Here is a 24,465-nt window from a genome sequence, read left to right on the forward strand (position 1 = left end):
CCAGCCATTGGCTGAGAGAGCTGTCAGTCACAAATAATATTGCTACAGGTTCAGGAGGGAGAGCGAAGGACGTGCAGGAGGAGACCGCAGGAAGAGAAGAGGAGAGGAGAGGACAGCCAGAGTCCCCAAACCGGCACCGTTTCATACAGAGTTTAATTGATTCATTATTGTATTTTAACCAATTGTAAGTATTAAAAGGGAAGATGGCTCAGACAGACAACAAGAAGTTCTTTGAGAACCTGACAGGCGCTGGGAAAGCCATAGCAGTGCTGACGAGCGGAGGAGATGCGCAAGGTGACGTTACACTCTTATCATCCTGACAGCTCTTGGTCATTCAGTTTACATTTCCTTCTAATGTATCACTTGAAATCCTTATCTTTTTAGTGTCATATTGTATCACTGTGTTCAGAAAGATCTCTACATAGTTTCACTTTGACATGTGATGTGCATTTTGTTACATTGTACACTGTCACCCGGATTAAATGGGCTGTTCAGTTACATTGTATCAAGTTTGTTCGAATCTTGGGTTCGCTTCTCGTCAGGATGGATGATGTGGCCCTTGAAGGTTCGAAGGGAAGGAAATGTAACCACGAGATTTTTACAAGGTCAAAGATGTTGCAATGTGATATGTTTGAGCGATACATGGTTGACGTTTAGGACCAGTGTTATCATTTTAGTTTCACGACTGCTTGCTGTTTAGACTGGTTAATATTAGTAGAAATGCTTGTTGAGGTGGAGGATGAGGATGAAGCAGCTCTCAGTAAATAGTACATCTGAGCTCATGTCAGATGACAGAAGCTTTCGTTTATATCGTAATGTTTTCAGATAGAAGACAGCTTTACTTTACTATCTGTTGAGTTGGTGTTTAGATGAATATCAGTAACTTTACATGCCTCTGCATTGCGGAATCATGTGACCTTCACAAACACCACACTGTCTTCACTGTCTCCACTCCATCCAAACTAAAAGATTATGATGCGTGCTTCTGTTCGCTTAACATTAACCGGCATCTCCGTGTTACCTCATATCAGCGCGTTTCTGTCTGTCAATCAACGAAACGATGATTTTCTTCGTCCTGGAAGTTGTTGCGCTTTTCACAGTGGCTTTCCCGTGTTCAGACTATGTTTTAAAGCTCACGACTCTTTCTTCATGAAGTGATGTGTTTTTTTTTTTAAAGAAGAGTTGAATTAGGGGTTTTAGGGTGTATGAAGTCTGAAGGATGCGTACGTGAGGAGACGCGAGTGCGCGTTTGAGACGAAGAATTACGTCACAGGAAAATGAGTCATGTGACCAACGCGCACGGCTTTAAACCAATGTCACGTTTACACTAGTGATGGGAAGGTCGGATCACTTTACCGACAAGGACCTTGCGGCTCGTTCAGCAAAATGAACGAATCTTTTTTCGACTCATTTCGTTTATTTTATCAAATATAATTAAAATCTTACGTGTTACTTTCCTGTCATGTCTACTATCAGTGTCTTAATGTATCTGTGTAGGCTATCCTAAACACAGAACATGTTATAGATGAATTCACTCAATTAACACTTTAGATCTTTAAAGCAGCTGCAGGACATGAATAGCAGGGCTGCTGATTTCTCTGTCTGTTTAGATAAATCATTTGACAGTGGCTGACTCAAAAACTCAAGCTCACGGTGACACTGAATCTTTCAGAGCCTGTAGGGCCGATCTCTAACCTTGATAAATCTGACATCAGACGAACAGGTGGGGGATAAACACCTAGGGCTTTTTTCTAAAAAAGCTAAGGGGCTAAAAAGGTCTAGGAGAAACCTAATCAATACTGTATCTACAGGCCCAGAGAGACTGTTGCTTTAGCTGTGGATTTAAAACCATCTAAAAACCACCAGGCAATGTTGTTTGTCACATGAAGCTATGTATGACCAGTGTTGAAAAGTAGTGTAATGATTTCAATTACTTTATTAGTAATGTAACTGATTGCATTTGATTACTTTTATACATTTCTAGCGAATGTTTTCAACTGTTAATCATTTTCAAACATTTAAAGCAGGCTTACAGTTAACACTGATTACTGCCAGACTTTCAAAATCCTTAGGATTAGGATTATGATAATTTAATTTTAAACCACAGCCACCACAAAATCAGACATTAGCATCTCTTTATACTTTGAGCTCGATCTGAGGTAAAGTAAAGAGGAACCATATAGCTATGGCACTGTTTTTGAAATCAGATCTTTGCATAGCTATACGACAGGAAACTGCCTGAGGAAAAAAAAAAACGTTTATCTTAAAAATAAAGCATATTCAGTTATTGAATAAGCATGTGTCCTAAACTCATGAAACATTGGTCTCTCGTATTTTAGAGCAGTTGATGCAATTTGGGAAATAAATCAACCATGTCTGTATGTGTGTGAAAATATTCAGATCCAGTCCACTTTGTAATCTTTAACATTTAACATTTTCATAAATAGCTGTAATTTAATAAAAAAAAATATTGCTCAGTAACTGTAACAGATTAGGCTACAGTTACATTTATTTTAGGTTACACTTTATGTTAAGGTGTCGTTGTTACAGTGTAATTATACATTTAAGTACTGAGTAATATTAATTAACTACATTTACTTACTATATGGTTAGGGTTAAGTCTGTGTTGTAATAGTAAGTACATGTAATAAGTGTAACAGGAACTCCTTCAAATAAAGTGTTACCTTATTTTGTAATTAAATCACATAATTTCGTTACATGTATCTAGATACTCCCCCACGCTGTATCTAACTTCAAAGGACTAGGAATATAGCTATGCACATGTCATACAAACTACTTTTATGGTGCTTTTGTAGTTGGAAGTCACATGAAAAAGAGCTCTTTTTTTGTATTCTTCAGAAGAAAAGTCAGTTTACAAAGTTTACAGTTGAGTAAATAAGAATTACTTTTCATTTTTGTGTAACCCGTTCCTTCAACACAGGTGTCTACTGAAATCGAATCACCTACAATATTTGTTTTCCTTAAATGAACTGAGCTGTTCTGCTGATTCTGATTCTTTCCCATTCCTTTCCTGTGTTGCCTAGTAAAAGCAGTGTTGCTTTCAGTGAGCAAATATGGTGAATTGTATTGAACCAGATTTAACCAATTATAAATGATGTAAATACATTAGGTATTAGGCTAGCAACAATTTGCCCAAATATGTCAGGAACGGACCTCAGAGACTGCTGCACAGTTGCATTCCAGTGATCCTCAAATTACACGATCAAGTGCTAATACAAACAAGCAGCCAGTTCTAACCTGTTTTCCCAGTATTTTTCTACCGATATCCTTCCAATGTGATGTGTCTGTTTTTTTCCCTGCATGCAGGAATGAATGCTGCTGTTCGGGCTGTGGTCCGAATGGGAATATATGTTGGAGCCAAAGTGTACTTCGTTCATGAGGTCGGTGTCTAGTACATTTCTACAGAATTCAGATGATTCTGTTCATTAGAATGACATGGCTTTGCATGCTGAATACTAATGTGCAAACATTAATAAAACAAACTATGTCATTGCTGTATAACATATGGGTGCAATGACTCTCAATGTTGCTGTTCACCCTCTCTCAATGGCCAGTTATTTATTTCCAATATAGAAATGTTTCTACTTAAGAAGTTTTATGAATACACACACAGGCTTTTAGTGGAATAAGTCATGTATTGTGAATAATAATTAATCCATTTCAGAGTTGTTGGCATAGCAGAAGTGTTTCCACAGTGGTTTGAATTAAAGCCCCATGTATCTGCCCTCAAATAAACACGATTTTTCCATTAGTATCACATAGCATCTTAGCCCTGCTTGAAGAGATGTCTGGATGTAGCAGACCCAATATCTTCACCCACCCTGCTTTTATACAACTGCAGCGGTGAAGAAACACACACATCAGTTTTCTCATGATTCCCTCCTCATTCTTAAAGTTGAAGCGTGTCATTTGACTTGTTAAATCATTTTTTTGTCGCATTTGCATTTTCTAGTGGTGCAAAAATGACACACTTCACCTTGTGTGAAGCAATGTCTTTGCAAAGCCAGAACATTGCCAGACAATTTCCGTGAACTGGTTATTAAATTTCATTTCTGGTAACTAAGAGGTCATTCAGGGATAAGAGCCACGATTTTAAATGCATGTTTGTGTATTGTACAGGGATATCAGGGTATGGTGGATGGAGGCGACAACATCAAGGAGGCGACATGGGAGAGTGTGTCCAGCATGCTGCAAATGGTGGGTGTGATGAGAAGCATACAGCCCCTCAGAGCATTCGGACATACCAATGCTGCTAGTGTCGCAAGATCAATAGCTTTTCCATCTCATGTTTGCTATGGTTAAGATTTGGTATGCTTGTGTTTCAGGGAGGCACTGTTATAGGTAGCGCACGATGCAAAGATTTCCGCACGCACGAAGGTCGTCTGAAGGCGGCTCATAACCTGGTGCAGAGGGGCATCACTAACCTGTGTGTGATTGGAGGAGACGGCAGCTTGACCGGGGCCAATCTCTTCAGAGAGGAGTGGAGTGGCCTGCTGGCAGAGCTGGTCCAGCAAAGTATGAGCTGCAGATGATAGAAATCTAATTTATTGAGGGTTATTTTATGTACAGATTTACATGCAAAGCATTTTAGCTGTTCAAAACATTTATACATGAATTTATCAGAATTTTGGTCATTGGTCATGACCAAAGTTTTGGTCATGAATTTTCTATGATTTCAGTTAGGCTTAAATTTGCCAAAAATGATCAAATATGCTTTTTTGTTGCTGTTTTCGATCGTAGGTCTGATTGATGAGGAGGCAGCTCAGAAATACTCTGCTCTTCACATTGTTGGCATGGTGGGCTCTATCGACAATGACTTCTGTGGCACCGACATGACAATAGGAACAGACTCAGCCCTCCACCGAATCATCGAGGTGGTGGATGCCATCATGACTACAGCTCAGAGGTACTTCAACAATCCATAACAAGGTTACATGAATCTAAAATGACTTCATCTTAAATCACCAGATGTTTATTGTAAAAAAAAGCCAGTTTTTGAGTGATTCCTAGTCATTGGCTAATAATTATTTGTGGTTTACAGTCACCAGAGGACATTTGTGCTGGAGGTGATGGGCAGGCATTGTGGGTAAGATATATTATGGATTTGTTCAAAACATATGATTGGCATGGTATTTGCGTGCTGCATTCTCTCAAATAAGACCCTGTACTCTACGTATCTGTATGCGCTTATGTAAAGCTATCTGGCATTGGTGAGTGCCCTGGCATGTGGAGCCGACTGGGTGTTGATTCCTGAAATGCCCCCTGAGGATGGCTGGGAAGAGAAAATGTGTCAAAAACTCTCCGCGGTAAAACAAAAATACATCACTTCTCACTAAACTAGATGTAGCACACATGATACACCTCTCCTGTTAGTCAGAAGGTCACACTTGTATTACATTCATTACTAGTTTTTCACCTGGAAAAATTGTCAAAACCATTAAAGTAAGCTTGAGGTTGTGTGCACATTGTTAGGGAAGCGACTCTGACAAACTGCAAGCTATAATGTCAACTGGATTAACTTCAGATAAGCTTCAATTTTTATGAAGTAGAATATATTCACTGAAATGTATACTGTAGCTTTCCATCACAACTTGATAGAGACGTTCTAGAAGTGTGTGATATTTATTATGGATTTATCAGTATTTGTCGAAACAGACGCACTACTAAAAATACAGTTAGCAGTATCACTACTCTTCATCATGGGCTGTACATACACATTTACAGGTTACGGATTTACATTACATATTAATCCCATTTATCCATTTGTCTATTGGTATACGCTTCTGTAACATGCTCATGTTTTTTTGTGAAACAAATGTGTTCACTGCCCCAGACGCGATCCAGAGGTTCAAGGTTGAACATAATCATAGTCGCTGAAGGAGCCATTGACAGACATGGAAAAGCTATTACTTCTAGTATAGTCAAGGATGTGAGTACTGAATGTTTTCAAAGGGAGAGAGCAAAAATCTGGAATGGTCCATATCTGGAGCGGCCCATTGCCAAAAAGACTCCAAAGAGACTCAAAGACTTGCTGCAGATTCTACTACATGCCATGAGATGTACAAGGGTTTTCACACTGAAAGCAATTTGCATTGATAACTTGATAAGTCATATTCAAGTTCAATAGCAACCAGTAGTACAGAGTTTTGCTGGCCTTGACCGCAAGTACATTGACTCGGAAATTCAACTAACAGTAATTGTATCTACGAACAGTGACTTAGTAGACAGTGCAACAACTTGGCGACTTAACCAAAAAAGTGAAGCAAATTGGTAATTATAAAGAAGAGTACAGCCACTTGCTCTCAAGGAAAAGTTGCTTCAGTGGCATTGGGCTTTCAGTACAGAGCCACTTCTGCAGCCTGAATTCCAGCTTTTTGAATCTCTCCCGCTGTTTTGTCTTCGGTTTGTGATGTGTCTCTTACCCTCTTAGAAACGGGCAGGAATGAAAAGGCTGAATATCATAATAGTAGCTGAAGGTGCGATTGATCGTAACAACAAGGCCATTACCTCAGAACATGTAAAGAATGTAAGTACATGAGGCGCATAGAGATCCAGCTCATGCACTGACCCCTGACCTCTGTGAGCTCTGTTTGTCCGCCCTTCTCTGGCTTTGTCCTGTGTGGTTTGCTTAAACACACACACACACACACACACACACACTCTTTCTGGTACGGCACTTGTGGTCACCTCTGAACATAACCAGCTACGGCTATCCTCTGCTTATATCTTAATACTGCACGGCTTCAGTGAGTAAGCATTTTGAATGCTAATTTAACCAGGAGCATGCACATCTCCCAGTGCTTTACAGTTCAGTCTTATATGTTCTTTCAGAATACTATCTGTTTCAAGAAAAACTAGGTAAGCAACACTATTAGTATGGCTCATACTTTATTTGTAAAAACCCTTAACCTTAAATTCTAGACTTCATTCCATATCTTGTCACTTTTTTGTGGTACTGACATGAATGATATCTTAGACAGACACTTAGAAAAATCAACTTATTAGAACATCATAGAGGAATAGGCTACATGTACTGTACATATGTGAGGCCCCAGCCTTATCCAGGTACAGAATATCATAGAAAAAGGGGAAATTGTGGGGAAGATTTGCAAGTTAAATGTGTTACACAGGCAAGCACCACTCACATTTACTTCAGCCAGTGTAAAAATCTAGATTTAGTTGTGGAAATTGAAACATTTCTGTTTTCTTTGTTCAGATTGTTGTGTGAGTTGGAGTACATTTTCTCAGCCTGAAAAAGGTCTTGCAGGAGTTGAACCAATTACTATGTTTAGCACAGTCTCTGAATGCTAACTACTAAAAATGGGCTCTAATTTACTGACTAGCAAGAAAAGCTGTTCTGATTTCACCAATTAATGCTCAGTTTCTTATTCTTTGCATGTGCATTGCAGCTTTCTTTTGAATCTTTATGCTAATGCATGCATTCTTATGATATATATATATATATATATTTTTATTATTATTATTTTTTTTTTTTTTTTTGGCTTTTACAAAGGTTTATCATTAAATAGCCTAATACTGTACAATATTTCAATTTAGTATTACATAAGAAGGAGTACTTCACCCAAAATTCTGGCATCATTTACTGTGACTCTGCTGTCTGTTGTTACAAACTCATATGACTTTTTTTCTCAATGGGACACAACATTTTTATATTTTTTAGAATTCTAACAATGTCCTCTTCGATACATTAACAGTGACCAGGGGCTAACTCAAAAAAAAAATAGGAAAAAATAAATAAATAAAACACACACACACGCACACACCTATAAAAGTATTGCAGAAGTAAACAATACAGCTTGTGCAGTATAGCCCAAATGATACAATAGCTTTGTGTTAGAAACAGACCAACATTTAAGCAGCTTGGAAATATAAATAACTTTTTTTGTGTTCCAAGTCATAAGGGTTTTAAACAATAATGAGTAAATGACAACATCATTTTCAGTTTGGGGTTTACTTAATTATTAACATTTTAGTGAATGGCTAATAAACAGTATGATTATAGTGATCATTTTTACTTACAATAAACTAAAGGGACAGGATTTAACTTTTTATTATATCTTGCATGATGGGCAACGTATATGTATATATATATAAACCACAAAGTTCCCTTGATTCCTCTAATTCAGCTCTAAATCTTCTTTATTACCCCTCCAGCTGGTGGTTCAGTGTCTGGGCTTCGACACACGCGTGACCATCCTGGGCCACGTCCAGAGAGGAGGGACCCCTTCAGCATTTGACAGGATTCTGGTGAGATACTCTTGCAGATATAAACAGGAGGGTTGGGCAGCTTACATTAAGTACATAAACAGATTTGATGTCCACACACGGCACGTGTTCTGCGGTTTCCACAATGATGAAGCACAAAATAAAGCCTCAAGTACACTCAGGGGAAATTTAAAAAAGAATAATGGAGGAACAGAAGGACTTAAGCGTTTTTCCTAAGTGGTCTTCTGGGGGAATTTGTTATTTATTTTCAACATTATGTTTATGTAGATCTTCTCTGGCATGCTGTCGATCACAAACAACACTAACAGCAGCTGGATCCAACAGGCATACATTTCTCATAAAATTAGCTTAAACATAACACACAAGCAATACTTCAGATTAAATATATTTAATGAACACAATATGTACTGTAGAAGTTCTTAGTGCGGGGTGAAACAAGTCAAGTATGTAATTCCAAGAAGGATTTAAAATGACATTTTCTGTTTACATGGAATAAAAACTATTCCTATACATAAAGTGACTCAGATTCCATTAGAGCTGAATAAGTGCACCACAGATTGCAGTGCTGTCTTGTGTTTGTTCTCAGGCCAGTCGTATGGGTGTAGAGGCAGTTCTGGCACTGCTTGAGACCACTGCAAACACGGCAGCCTGCGTGGTGTCTCTGCGAGGGAACCAGTCTGTGCGGCTGCCCCTCATGGAGTGTGTGCAGATGGTAAGACTTGGACAGATGCCACGTCGGGTTTAGTGCTGTGATAATAAAGATCCTCACTCATGCAGTTCAGCAGAGGAATGAAAACACAGCATTACTGCTGCACTCATGAATCATTCCGACATTTGCATCCCTATGAATTTATTTACATTTAATATCTAATTACATTTAGTTCAATAAAAACTGTGTCTGTTCAAAATGATTCACTTTACTTCATTACAGTAATGAAAATTAGATTTTATATATATATATATATATATACAGTATTTTTTTACACATTACGAAAAATGTGCGTTATATAACTTTTTTTTTCTCAATGTTGAAATGGATTATGATCCAGATATTGTCAGTTCAAACCCCCCAAAAAACCATATATCACAGGATTTACAGTGTAAAGGAAATGCTTTTGTTTGTCTTGTAGACTCAGGAGGTGCAGAAGGCCATGGATGAGAAAAGATTTGAAGAGGCCGTGCGGCTACGTGGCAGGTATTTCATATGTTTTGTTTGTAACTTGTGGTGTGGTTAATTATATTTTGTCGTTTGACTGAAGCTTTTTTCGACTGAGAGTAACTTGTACACTACTGTTTTTTTTTTAAACGTTTTTGAAAGAAGTCTCCTTTGGTCACCGAGGCGGAATTTGATCAAAAATACATTTTAGACAGTAATATTGCAGTAAAATTTAAAATAGCTATTTCTATTTTAATATATTTTAAAATCCTGTGATGTGCAGCTGTATTTTCAGCATCATTACTCTGGTCTTCAGTGTCACATGATCTTCAGAAATCATTCTAATATCCTGATTTGCTGCGCAATAATAATAAAAAAAATTATATTTCTAACAATAGCTATGTTTCCATCCACTTATTTTTTAGCCCATTTTGGAATATCGCAAAACAAAAACAAAAAAAACAAACAACAAAAACAAAAAAAAGAAAACGCTGGATGGAAAAATGCCCATATATTAAAAAAATGCACAAAAAATTTGACAGAAACTACGAAAACTTTTACAGAAACTACGATGGAAACACATTTACAGAATAAATTCCCTCATGCGCATCAAAAAAGTCATGTGACTTTGCGCTATGAAATGGGATAGCAATAGCAATGCAATACAATTCATCTGCTCGCTCTGTCTGACCTGCAAATAATTTATTTTGATCACAACTACAAAAATATAAGGATAACACTTATATGTTTGTGTGTGCACATGCAGGAGCTTTGAGAACAATCTGAAGACTTACAAACTGCTGGCTCACCGTAAACCAGAGTCTGAGCTTCCACACGTGAGTGTCGGGTCCTGAGAGGGATGCTGTGTTTGTTTTACCCTGGTGATCTTTCACTTGACATCAGCATGCTTCTGGACCAGACTTAGCTATTCACAAGCCCTTGCTGGATGCTGTGAGACAGAATTCCTCCCCTAGCAGATGCTTCCAGATGAAACCAGGATAAATTAGTCCTGACACACATCCTGCGTGAATATTTCTGCTTGTGGATAGTTATTTTTAGTATTATTATTATCATCATCTCAATGTCAAATAATCCTTAAAGGGCCTTTAGTTGTGTTAGCTTGCTTTAAAGCTTCAAAACTAACATCAAGAAGCAACACTGTAAGTTTCTAGTTAACAATGTTCCACCAACAGGCTGTTTTTGCTATTGACCATTTAATGCATATGTATGCAAATGAGCTCTTTTATGATTGGTTACCCTCGACAACACTTCACATCACTTGCTAAATAACAGACACTGATGTATAAACACAGGCCATATGCTGACAAATGTATGTTTGCGATGTCAATACCTGAGTGTTTTTGTGGTGAAAACAACCAGCTTCCACAGCTTAGATTTTATCAGTCATCTATGTAGAATATAGAACATATATATATATATATATTATTAGCTATTTAATCTTGTTTTAAAGTTGTTTTGTCCTACTGTATTTTAAATAACCCTAAGCTATCTTTTCTAAAAGCCTTGTGTAGACCAGAAAACAAGTCTTGAACGGCACAGTCACCAGAGTCAAACAGCCACTTGTCCAGAAGTGTTTAGTCAATAATCATTCTCTGATGCTCTGGGCTGTGTGTCGAGTAAACGAAAGACCAAATTACCCTGCACCGATGGGAATGGAAAGCAGATTGATGAACCAGCCACAGCTGGTTGGAAACATTGTTCAATTCTTAATAGGCATCGAGTGGTCAACATTAAAACACAGTGATATCAGGCTTCAAATATACAGACATACCTGCTAGTTATATAAATAAATATGGCCATTTTTAATGTGCTGTACATGTCAGGCTGCATATATCCAGCAGGATTTACAGTAATCCATGAGGACGCTTGATGTCTTTATTATAGAGAACCGAACATAAGTTAGTAATATAGCTGAAGGCTTATGCAAGCAAACAGTTTGTTGGATTATGAGAAGTGATTTGAACGTTTTTGACATGTTATGTCTTCACCCCCCATTCAGAGCAATTTTAACGTGGCTGTGTTGAACGTGGGCGCCCCTGCGGCCGGCATGAACGCAGCCGTGCGCTCCGCTGTCAGAGTGGGCATCTCCGAGGGACACAAGATGTTCGCTGTCAGCGACGGATTCGAAGGATTCTATAAGGGACAGGTACATATTTATTTGCACATTCCTATATTAATAACCAGGTTTTAAACTCGGTGGCTTATATGGGAGACATTCAAGAACCACAGATATGCTTTACGTGTGAGCAAAATTGTGCCATGCTTGGACGGCAAATAAAGTGCATTTACCACAAATTTTCATCCAGTTCAAGTCATTGTTTTAACAAACGTTATTTTGTTATTATGCATCTAGTTTACAGTTACATACTGCACTTTTAAACGGCATGCTCACATCCAGTTGTGCTAATTTTATTGCTGTAGTAATTGCATCAATAGCAGGAAGTACTCAGTAAATGAACACGTTTAACTCAAGTAGGTGTTGAAAGCAGCACAGGCTGCTCTATCCCTGCTCTGCTGCTCTGATGCAGAACATGACAGGATTAACATAAACTCATTTACCACTGCAGTACCACTCTGGGCTGATAGGGGGCGATGTGTAAAATCCTTTAGCTGTATGCTAAGAGCTTTCGGAGGAATCAAGATAAACACTGAGCAATTAATTACATTACATGGGCTTGGCCCTTAGATTAAGACATGATCCACTAATTATCTTGTTGAACAAAATCAAGGAGGATTACACACTTGGTTAGAGAAAGCAATGCCTCATCAAATCCTTATGTGCTTTTAACAATAGGTTCAAAATACATGTTTGTTTGTTTGATTGATGAATTCTTACTTTCTCTCTGGCCCTGATGAATTGATAGACTTGTTGAGTTATTTTTTGGCTGAAAGAGTCTCATCATAGCGGAGTTCTCCATTATGATCTCTTTAGCCAGTCTAATCCAATAAGCCAGTGAATTTAGAAAGCACATGAATGATAATTGCATCTAAACCATGTGGATTTCTATAAAAAAAAATAAAAAAAAACTACATTAAAAAACAATTACTGTAAGTCTATATATACATATATATATATACAATTTTAAGAAATTGATGTTTCAACACATTTTTGAACACTATGCTTTCCTTTCTCAGATAAAAGAGGTGAATTGGGCAGATGTAGGTGGATGGACGGGTCAGGGTGGATCCCTGCTGGGAACTAAACGGTAACTAAACTAAACGGTATTTATCTTATATACAAAGGTTAAGTTGCATGTTTATATACAGATTTTAGTAATGCAGATAATTTTGCATTCAATGTGCTATATACTCACTGTAGTGTTTTTAAATTGGCAGAACACTTCCTGCAAAGCACATTGAAAAAATTGCAGAACAGATGCGACAATATAACATAAATGCACTGTTAATGATCGGAGGATTTGAGGTAAGTCTCCCAGTCTGGGCTTTAGGCTTTTTAATGTTTTATCTAGCATTTAGTGTGTCACAAGATGGTCAGTTTTATAAATAAATTAAAACATGTGATGTGCTTCACAGTTAATATTATATATAATATTTTACAATTATTTTATTTGAAAACATTTTTTGCATTTAGGTCAAATGAAACCACCATAAAAAGGTAACGCTTTGCAATAAACTTCCTTAACCTGTTAACTGTCGGTTCCACTTTTTGAGCATAGACGCTAAAATGACATTTCCAGCTTAAACTGTTATAAATTGTGAATGCTTTGGTTGGTCTCTTTTTAAAGCAGACACTGAAGATTATCGTAGAAGTGAAAAAAGTTATAAAGATTATATAACAAAGTTTAAGTTTATGAAAATATAAAATATAATAATTAAAATATTTAGATTTTATATAAAATATATATTTTACAAAACGTGTTTTACTCTAAAACTGCTATAAAATCAGAATTCTGCACAAGTTATGTTCCAAATTTGAGGTTGATATCTCAAAAAATGAGATTTTGTTTGGGCACAGTACCAAGCTTTTCCACTAAATGCATTAGTCCACATGAACAAACAATGAAAAACTCTACTACAGCATTAATCATAATTAATGTTAATTACAACATGTACTAATACATTTTTAAAACCTTTATTTGTTAAACTTGTATCTGTTAATATTATTTAATGAACCAGAGCTCACATGAACTAAGAGGTGTATTTTAATTAACCAACATTGACAAAGATTGATAAATACTGAAAGAAATTAATTGCTCGTTGTTAGTTAATGCTAGTTAATTAAGGTTAACTAAGAAAGGTTATTGCAAAGTGTTACCCATTGGTATTATACCATTATTAACAATAATATATATATATATATATATATATGTATGTATCATCTAAAGCTTCCTGTGCTCCTAATCTTTTCATAAGTAACATCCAAAATCATTGAAAAATGGTGCTAATCACCTTCTTAGCAGTTAATCTTTCAGCCATTTCACATTCAAACAGCTGAGAAGACAAACGGCGCAATTAAAGACCGAACAATGACCCTCAATTCCAGAATAGCTCAACTGCTTTTCTAAAGTCATCTCATGCTTTGAGTTCAGGCTCATCTTCTCTCTTTCTATACAGACGTGTGTATGTATTTTACGCAAGTGTTTCAATTTGAAGTGTGTGTACGGAGTGGATCTTCTATCTCATGCTCTCCGTCGTGATGGCCGTGGCTTTCCACTCGGTTCCTTCCCTGTCTGTCCCCTCATTCCATCCCCATTCCCTGCACCGGTGGCGGTTCACTAAATCCCCGGCTCTGCCCTGCCCTGCAGGCCCTCCTGGGGATCATGGAGTTGTTAGCAGCCCGTGGGACTTATGAAGAGTTGTGTGTGCCAATGGTCATGGTGCCGGCCACAGTCTCCAACAATGTGCCTGGCTCAGATCTCAGCATTGGTGCAGACACGGCTCTGAACACTATCACTGATGTAAGTGAGGCTGGAGGGCGCCACCCACCAGCCAATCACATCAGAGTCTCTGTCTTCTCTTTACAAGCCAATCACAGAGGCTCTACCTTACGTTTACCAGCCAATCATGTCAGACTAGGCTACCAGCAGCAGTGGGTTCCAAAACTTAAAGCTGCGTTCGCATTCACCATTGTTCAGTGAGTTTTCGAGGATGAGATCCAGTCACAATTGAGAATTTCGCACAAGAGTGAAAGATTGTGCAACGGATTTCATATTCAAGTTCAAATGGGCCAACAGAAAGATACTTGGTTTAGAAGTGACCGCTGCATAATAATCCGCTGTAATCCGCTGCATGGATTATACTTCATAAATTGCTTCACTATTGGCAAAAGACTATGGATTTTTCTTTGGCTGCAAATTTTAAAAAATGCGACCAAATCTTATTCCCAGCAGTCACACAATGTCTTAAGACATTGATATTTGGTTCAATTTCGGTTGTGACAGGAATCGACCAAAATTCAGTGTCTAATGCCAATGCTAATTTGATGACCAATGGCGACGTCAGCTGTCGATGATATTTGTTGATTTTTAAGTTGTTTAACCAAAATCCAACGTTAAAGGATTAGTTCATCCAAAGGTCCTTTCTGGACCTTGTTTGTGGTAGTACCCTTGCTGTCTATGGGAGGGTCAAAGCTCTCAAGCTCTCAGAATGCATCAAAAATATCTTAATTTGTGTTCAGATGATGAACAAAGGTCTTATGGGCTTTGGAACGACTTGAGAGTGAGTAATTAATGACAGAATTTTAATTTTTAGGTGAACTAACCCTTTAAGTCAACATCAAATTGGCGTCAAATACTGACGTCAACCCGATTTTCATTTTCAGCCAAATTATAACGTCTGTCCAAAATGTCAACCTGACATTATATTGATGTCCTGTGCCTGCTGGGTTGAGATAGGCATCCAAGTCACCATAATATAATGCCTAATGAGCTAAATAAATTCAAGTCTGCTTTAAAAAAAAAAAAAAATTAAAAATCATTCATCAGTGTAATAGTCAAAAGTTAAAAAAGCAAATAAACTAAACATTTATAAACAAAGGAAACCTTCAACAACCAACAACATGAAGGCATTTTAGTAGACAGGACAAAATTAATTTAATTAACAAACATGCAAAGAAAGATGCATTTTATTAATATATGTCCAGGCCAAATTCAACTTCATTTTCTTTTAAAATATTATTCCTTATTAATTTGTGTGATGAAATATGACCTGGCCATGTTCTTGGTAGTTTTGTGAGATTTAGCCTGATATTTCTACATCAAGCATTAATGTTTGAGCTGGTAAACGCAAAGGTGAGCCGTTAGCTGACAGGTAAGTGGAGATGACATGATGGCGGCATGTTTTGAGCTGTGCTTTTTTTGTGGCTGTCATGTGACTGAGCCTGTGCTGTGCTGTGATCACACTGCATTAACCCGTCATAACAGATCGCTGAGCTCAGCTAACACTGGTGGAACTGGAGTCTGTCTGCATAGTTTCTCTACATCCATGGTTTACTTTAAACCAACACAAGCCTTACTAAAGCACAGGTTACTGACAGTTTTTCATATATAAATGTTCACCTAAATCCCTCATGTCTTCCAAACTCAGCGTTTTGTTGAACTAAAATATAAAGTAATAAAGATATATAAGATGTTTAAAAAAATATGAATCCTGAATGAAAAATCCTCCATAACTAAAACACCAAAACTGAAATCTTCTCTTCCTTCGCTCCCAAATATCATTCTCTTATAAACAATTATGCATAAAGCGTCAGTATCCAGGTGTCCATCCAAGGTTTTTTGGAAATGCAATTTTTCAATTGTTGACCCATTTAACTTAAGCGCATAAATGTTGAATAATAATACCATTAACATAAATAAATATAGTGTAATGCTGCTCCCATTAAAGCACTGTTTTTGTTTTTTCTGCAGTGTTCAAAGGTGTGTGAAATCCATTCTGTTGATATTATTAAGTTGTATATACAATTATATTATTACTATTTGTAAGAATGTTATCTCTTCAAAAAACATGTATTCTAATTTTTTATTTTGTCTATTATTATTATTATTATTATTATTATTTTGTATTATTATTATTGATTACACGTCTTAATTTTTTATTTTATTTTGTATTATTTTATATTTCCTTATTTAAAAATTTCATATGCCAATTTCTCTTATTGCTCTCTCAACTTTTGAAATGATTTGGGATGTAAAGGATTAAAAAATTTGTGATACACTTAATTATGTAAACAGCTAAAGGGAAGACTTTTGCGATAAAACTAATGCAAAATTTATATATTAAAAAAAAATCTAAGGGATGACATCGCACACACTATAACAAAACATTTAGTTAATAATAAAATAGCACAAATAGTGGATGTGAATGTAGCTACAGATGTTCAGAAAAACAACTCACTTAAAGCTACTGCGTCAGTTCAGAATATTTCAAATATAGTGCGTCATTAATATATAATTCTCTAAAATGTTTATTTCTTATGAAACAAAACAACAGTGGTGATGACATGAGGGTATATAATGACAGAATGTGGGCTAACTGACACATTTAAATCAACTTAAACCTTACAGTACACTACTACAGTACACAGTGTTGATGTGTGGACTGAGTCATCTTGCTGCCTCTGTGTCTGTTACAAGTGTGCCGAATCCCTGCCGTTTCGCTTCATTGTTTTGCTGCGTGACAACCCTGTATGCGTGTGACTGCAGAAGTCAATCCGACCCCATCCGTACCCCCTTCCTCTCCCCCTCAACTCGCAATCGGAAGCCATGGTGGCCATCACACGGTGGGTGTCCCATCAGCAGGGTCCACTCCTGCACCAGTACTCCCCCTGCTGGTCTAACGTGTGCATTGTGCTGTCCCCTGTGGTCCCCTGCTGTGTTGTGCTGACCTGCCCAAGGCCTTAGAGTGTCTGCTGCAGCTGTGTGAGGCTCGGTCCAGCTATGAGGAGTTTTGCGTCCCGCTCTGTATGCTGCCTGCCACCATTAGTAACAATGTGCCGGGAACTGACCTTAGTATCGGGGCAGATACGGCCCTCAATGCCATTGTGGAGGTAAGATGATAAACCTCCTTCCTGTCTGCTAAGGAGTCATTCTTAGGAAACAGCATTATTTCTACCCAGACACATCCCTTGTAATTCTAGAATTAGAATTAGAATTTGTGCTAAGCCTGTTACATTCACATTTTGGCATTGAATGTAACGGGGTTGAAAATGGCAAAATGTTTAATAAAAGTGTCAGCTTGCAGATATCACATTATGTACAGTCAGTGTGCTTCATATGAATATTTTTACCATAACAGAGTTGAAATATGGAGCTTGACGAGGCCAAAAGAAGATTGAAATAATTATAAAAAAATTATAAGATTACATATTCTTTATTTTGCATTATTTGTATGATAATAATTTGTGCATAATTATAATTTCAAAAGAAAAACAGGTTATGTGGCAAGTCTATTAGTTTCACATTTTGGAGTTGAATATTATGAGGTTGAAATTGCAAAAGCTTTAATAAAATCCTATTATTTTATGTGCTAAATATTAGTATCTTTCTCCATAAAGAGTTGAACTATTAAGACTGACAAGGCCAAAATACCACTAAAGATTATACAATTATATACTATTTTTTACATAAATATAATTTAAATATAATATTTGATTAATATATTTTAAAAGAATGTGCCAAGTCTATTAGATCCACAATTTGAAATTGCAAAATATCTAATAATGATGTTTTCAAATACCAAATTTACAGTCAGTATTCTAGTTCTTAATGCTTGATATTAATATTTTTCCCTATAACAGAGTTGACTTGAGAGTCTGACAGCCAAAAAGTATGTATTAATAACACATTGAAATATACATAAACCTATCTCTGTTTGAACCACCTAGTTACTTAAAATTATAATGTTATTCACTCAAATGTGATGCCAAAGCATTATTTTTAAGGGAAATGTAACAGCAAAAGGTCGTTGTTGGAAAAAAAAATGTAATGCAGGTTAAATTTAGATAAAATGTACATTTTCTAATGAACAAATAAAACAATAAATATATAAAATACAATTATATATCTTAAATAATAATCTTAACAATATAAAATATTATACCTAAATAATATTTGTCTATATATCACTTATTCTATATAACATTTTCATTTTAATGGTGAATATAGGGCATGCAAGTCATGTTTGATATTCTAATTAAAAACAAACAGTAAGATTATTTTTATTACCCAGTATATTGTGCATAATAAAATGACTAAAACATATCAAATATTGTGACTGGTTTAATTACAGCAGTAGGACATGATAACACACACACAGCACACACGTCACAGTTTCCTGAGAATGACTTAAAGATACTTAGTGATAAAAACATTTAGACAGTTTAGAAAGCAGTGTATTTGGTAATAGCATATGCAGTCTTATATACAGTTTGGTATGAGGAGAATTACTGTGTATCATAAATAGTTTGATGTCTCCCAAAATCCCATATTCAGTGCAGTTTATCTTTCTAAAGCTCTCTGTGAACACAAACTAATTTATCTTGGCTTAGATTTACTGTCATAAAAAATAAATATTCCATGTTTCCAGACTGATTTGTGCTCATAATAGTTAGTAAGAAAATACATTTTTTAGTTAGTTGGACTTCCAAAAGTGGCTCTTGTTGCATGTACTGTATCCGGCATGATAGTGATTCAGCAGACTGTAGCAAGATTTACAGCATTACTCAAGAAGACATAAAATGACTAAGCATGTATGTGTTTGTCAGACATGTGACCGTATTAAGCAGTCTGCCAGTGGAACGAAGCGCCGCGTGTTCATCATCGAGACCATGGGAGGTTACTGTGGTTATCTGGCCAGTGTTGGTGGACTGGCAGCAGGAGCAGATGCTGCGTATATCTTTGAGGAGCCGTTTGACATTAGAGACCTACAGGTTAACAACACACACACACACACACACACACAAACACACAGCTAAAACGCTAGCAATAAAATAGTCTTAGCAATACAATTATGTAACATGATCCATTAATAATTACACATAAGGTTATATAATCTGATTTAGTGTCAAGTCTAGTGCAGTTAGTAAACAAAAACCATTAGTGCCATCTGTTGGTTAAATGAAGAAACTGCATTTCTCTTTTCTTCAGTCTAACGTAGAGCACTTGACAGAGAAAATGAAGACCGGCATTCAGAGAGGACTAATCCTGAGGTATCTATCTGTCTGTCTGTCTCTCTATCTATCTATCCATCCATCCATTCATCCATCCATCCATCCATCCATCCGTGTCTCTGTCTGTCTGTCTGTCTGTCTGTCTGTCTATCTGTCTGTCTTTGTCTGTGTCTGTGCCTGTCTGTCTGTCTGTGTGTCTGTGTGTGTCTGTCTGTCTGTGTCTGTCTGTCTGTCTGTGTCTGTCTGTCTGTCTGTCTGTCTGTCTGTCTTTGTCTTTGTCTTTGTCTGTGTCTGTGTCTCTGTCTCTGTCTGTGTCTGTCTGTCTGTCTGTCTGAGAAGACAGACTCTGAGTTTGTGGCTTGTTCCCTCATGTCTGTTCTCCTCTTGTCTCAGATGACAGTATTTTGGGTCAGTGTGTGATAGAGACGTGGGAGCAGAGCCTCAGGCGGTCTGTCACTCACTCAGCTGGTTTGTCTGTGCTTGTGTTCATGCAGGAATGAGAACAGTAATGAAAACTACACCACAGACTTCATCTATCAGCTCTACTCCGAGGAGGGCAGGGGAGTGTTTGACTGCAGGAAGAATGTTCTGGGTCACATGCAGCAGGTACTGCACATAAATCATAAATCATACATCACAGAACACTCTGGCCGACAGGCACCATTAACTCCACTTTAATGAATCAGTATTCTGTAGCAGACAAACCATTTTCTTTTGCCTGCTAATTCATGTGAACCAGCGAGAGTATTATGATTGCTTAATATAAAGACAGCTATAATCTGGAAACAGGAGCACTTTAGATGGTGCTTGTATTGTATTGTCTGGGCTGGTTTTCATGTGCAAAGAATACCTGGCCTACCGAAATGTTTCTTTATATATATTATAAAATTATTATTTGGGATATATTGTTTTAAGCATGTAAGGTTAATTTGATTGTATTATGTATAATACTAAGCATTTTTATCTTTCTAAATTTATCTTTCAATTTTTTCTAAAGATGTGTCATGTTTTGAGTCAAATTCTTAAATTTAAGTAGTCAATTAGAATAATAAGAAATTTGGGCTGTTACCAGGCAAATGAAATCAGTATCAACAAAATGAATCTGGCAAAATGCCGTTTAGATGCATTCACACAGTTTCATGCAGCTCGTTGGGGCATGGGATGCTTTATCCTGCAGTTACAAATGCATAAATAATGTTTTGTTCTTTTAGACATAAATGTTGAATACTGTTATTTGAAATTATATATATATATTTTTTTTTAAATGTGAAATCAAAACCACCAGTAGGTGGCAGCAAGTCACCATTAATTGGTAATTAATAGGCGATTCAATTGAACCAAATCCTTTAAACGGTTGATTCATTAGGAACGAAACACCATCATGTTGTTCAAATAGATCAAAATAGAGCAAAAACAGCCAACATGTTATCTAAAACATAAGTCTCTTTATATAAACGTATTCTTGTTTATTGAACTGTTGTATAAAATCAATATCACATTTGTAATCATGCAGATTTTTGGGAAAAAAAACAGCACTCTTAGTTCGATATTGTTTAACTATATGAATATATGTATTCTCTGCCCTCGTATCTTGAATTGTGATCATTCTTAATGCATATTAAGAGACTGAATCATGCAGCGAAAGAACGCACACTATATGACACACACACTAGTCTAACCTACTAGACTTTATCACTTACTGTAACGTATGTGTGCACTCTGTCGGCGTGTTTGGTTTTTGCAATATACTCAATAATATCAAATTGCACATCGTTAAAACAACAATTATGGTTTTATCGCTGACGATTTTTGGAGCTTTTCCAGTATGTGCTCCGACTCAGCACAGCTCAGTACAACACGGCTCGGCTTGGCTTGGTTTGCTTTTCTACTGTAGTTTAGTACTGCTTAAGGTTGGATGGGATTGTTCACATGTCGTTATAGTTGTGCCGCCTCTACTGCCGTGACTCCTGAAGAACTTTTTCATTCTCTGGATCCATTCCTCAGCTATCAACAAGAGGAATGTCTGTACTTCCTCAACAGACCACAAAAGCACAAAAACAGTTGCGTTCGATCCTTCGCTGGCTGAGCTGATTTAAATCATAATTCTGTTGTGTCGCATGTCACAAGTTCAATGACGCAGGTAGTGACAATTCTCTTCGGCCAATCAGTGATCAGCAAAGTTTACATGTCATGTTTTGGTAACAGTACGGTTTGCTTGGAACCTCAACACGAGCCGTACCATGCCATACCATGCAGTGGAAAAGCATTTATTGTGTCTTCTTCAATCCCAGTGAAGAGCTTTCATGATTATGACATGTTTACATGCGATGTGAGCGTAAGTGACGTCAGGCCCAGGCCAGTCGATCGGTGCATCTCAAGTAATAAATGAAATAAGTAATAGGAAACTATCATATCTAATTATAATATTAACATTATAGAAAAATAACATGACAAACAAACATTAAAGGATTCTTTATTACCAATATGTATCTTTCACTAGGGTGGTTCTCCTTCTCCATTTGACCGTAACTTTGGGACCAAAATTGCAGCCAAGGCCATGCAGTGGATCACCAAGAAGCTGAGTGAAAGCTACAGACAAGGTATGAAAGACAACAGTCACGCGCTTCATGTGGTCCTGAAACAGACTTTAGGAAAGCTCTCATTGGAGCTCACTCAGCACTCACGCCTCTGTCTGACCTGTGCTGTGGTTCACCAGTAATTGTCATATTGTTAAAGCATGATCATGACTGCACACATAATACAGTACTCAACATAATCCTTGACCTTGATTTACTTGATTTAGAAATATTATTGTAGAGTCGCTGCATTGTTTCAGCTCAGTATTATGTGTGTGTTTTTATTACTTATGCTGTGCCTGTGGATGAATAAAGATGAAGGTAAACATTTATGTTTTAACCAGTCTGATTTGGTGACATTCTCTCTCTCTTTCTCTCTGTCTATATATATATATATATATTTATACACACACACACACACACACACAGGCATACTTTATTTGTGGATTCTCTATATGTCCATTTTTTATTTTATTTTTTTTTTCCGGCCAGTTCACTCTTGTAATTGTTCCAATATATAATCACAATAATATACTACACGTGTTAACTATTAACATACTAAGCTATATAAATATTACTGTGGATTTCCACTATATTTTATGTAGGACAGTTTTCTGTTGTAAATATTCTTATATAGCATCTATAATTACTGTAATATAGTATAAATACTAACTATTAATATTATAGGCTATATACGTTTAATTTAGATTTTTATATATAATCTGTGAATTTTATTTGACTTTATTTTAGCCACTTCACTATTCTAAACATTCCTATATATTATCTATCATTAATATAATATACTGTAATTACTAACTATTCACATTCTAGGCTATATAATTATAATATTATTTTTTTTTTAATCTGTGGATTTCCATTATTGTTTATATGCATTTATTTTTTATTGTGGATTCTCCCTTTTTTTCAGTTCACTATTGTAAATATTCCTATATACTATCCTTAATTACTATAATAGAGTATAATACTAACTATTAATATAATAAGTTATATAAATGTATTTATTTCTTTTTGTTGTTAATCTGTGTATTTCCAGTTTAGCGACTGTGTGTTGAACCTGTGTGTGTGTGTGTGTTGTGTTGTGTTGTGTAGGGAGAGTGTTTGCTAACACAGAAGACTCGGCCTGTTTGCTGGGCATGCGGCGGCGTGCGATGGTCTTCCAGCCTGTGGTTCAGCTCAAAGACGAGACCGACTTCATGTAAGCACACACCACAGTTCTTCTCTTCTCACAGCATCAAATATTTAGTATTTTGTAATGTATCGGACCTTCTCTCCTGTGTGTTCAGTCACAGAACCCCTAAAGAACAGTGGTGGCTGAAGTTACGTCCACTCATGAAGATCCTGGCCAAGTACAAGACCAGCTACGACGTGTCAGACTCTGGACAGCTGGAACATGTGGTCCTCAGCCGACCCAAAGAGTCTGAGGCCATGGCTGCCATCTAAACGCATCTAAACAGCGGTGCTGTTCAAAGGTCACGCTTTAGACGGGCCGTCTGTCCTGCGGCTGCGAGCGCTGTCCTCGACACTTTTATCCTCTGGGCCGCAGTACATTGTTCTGTCAGCACTTTGTTTGAAAAATGTCACCCTTTGTTATTTTACAGAAATCGATGTTAATCGTAGGAGAGTGTGAGAAGCAGTGGCGTTTTGTTTTGCTGTTTTATGTCCCTCGCTCCTGTCGCCCTGCCGTCACCCCGTCACCTTGCAATAGTGCTCCGCTTCAAAGCACATTTCTCTCTCTTTCTCTCTCTGAAGTTCTCGGAAAGAAGTAAAAAATCCCACGTTCCGGTGTGAAGTCCACATCGCTAGAGCACCCTTTGATGTTTGAATGTATTGCATCATCAAGTGTTAACATTTCCCTCACCAATAAAGACCAGGATCACATGTGTGGAAATCTCTGTCTGCTGTCTGATTAAACACATCACAGGTACACTTTTTCTTTGAAGTACCGTGTAATGTATATTGCAGTATATAAATACCATGGTATTTGAAAATGCCAATATGGTGGTACAAACCTGATGAATGGACGGATGGATGATTGATTGAGTGGTGGATGGATGATGGATGGAGGCTGACAGAAAGATGAGAAATCAAGTGCTTGTGGCAAAAGTGACATTAATATAATAATAATAATAATAAGAATATATACTGCAATTATAATAATAATAATAATAGTCATTTACTAATACCATTGGTTTTATTTCAGTATTGCAAATATAGATTTTTTTGTGAATGATGTATGCAGTTTTCTGTGAAATATGTCCCATCAGCTGTAAAATATAAATAATTATTATATATTC

The 24,465-nt window shown here is 36.8% G+C and overlaps 1 protein-coding gene across 5 annotated transcripts; it reads left to right on the forward strand.

Annotated features, from left to right (window-relative positions):
* Positions 1-59: 59 nt before the first annotated feature.
* pfkpa (phosphofructokinase, platelet a) lies at positions 60-24,059 on the forward strand. 5 transcript variants are annotated; one of them, XM_059524292.1, is made up of 23 exons: positions 60-294; positions 3,328-3,401; positions 4,141-4,218; positions 4,347-4,536; positions 4,762-4,927; positions 5,063-5,107; positions 5,219-5,327; positions 6,452-6,547; positions 8,197-8,289; positions 8,855-8,980; positions 9,399-9,463; positions 10,191-10,260; positions 11,445-11,591; positions 12,581-12,651; positions 12,782-12,869; positions 14,212-14,364; positions 17,301-17,453; positions 19,170-19,334; positions 19,552-19,613; positions 20,069-20,180; positions 22,075-22,174; positions 23,261-23,366; positions 23,455-24,059. In XM_059524292.1, the coding sequence occupies exons 1-23, from the start codon at positions 204-206 to the stop codon at positions 23,609-23,611; spliced, it is 2,517 nt and encodes an 838-aa protein (XP_059380275.1). In that variant the 5' UTR covers positions 60-203; the 3' UTR covers positions 23,612-24,059. The 5 variants fall into 5 exon arrangements, with proteins under 5 accessions (XP_059380275.1, XP_059380274.1, XP_059380272.1 ...); XM_059524291.1 differs by lacking the exons at positions 6,452-6,547; positions 17,301-17,453 and adding an exon at positions 5,855-5,950; XM_059524289.1 differs by lacking the exons at positions 6,452-6,547; positions 14,212-14,364 and adding an exon at positions 5,855-5,950.
* Positions 24,060-24,465: the final 406 nt, after the last annotated feature.

Source organism: Carassius carassius, chromosome 35 (genome assembly GCF_963082965.1).
Source record: "Carassius carassius chromosome 35, fCarCar2.1, whole genome shotgun sequence".
Taxonomy (NCBI): domain Eukaryota; kingdom Metazoa; phylum Chordata; class Actinopteri; order Cypriniformes; family Cyprinidae; genus Carassius; species Carassius carassius.

Bases quoted from the DNA above. Each gene is read 5' to 3' on its own strand.
- pfkpa (XM_059524292.1), top strand. From the start codon at position 204: ATGGCTCAGACAGACAACAAGAAGTTCTTTGAGAACCTGACAGGCGCT. The intron at 12,870-14,211 runs GTAAGTCTCCCA...CCTGCCCTGCAG, and splicing joins TAATGATCGGAGGATTTGAG to GCCCTCCTGGGGATCATGGA. The intron at 20,181-22,074 runs GTACTGCACATA...ATCTTTCACTAG, and splicing joins TTCTGGGTCACATGCAGCAG to GGTGGTTCTCCTTCTCCATT.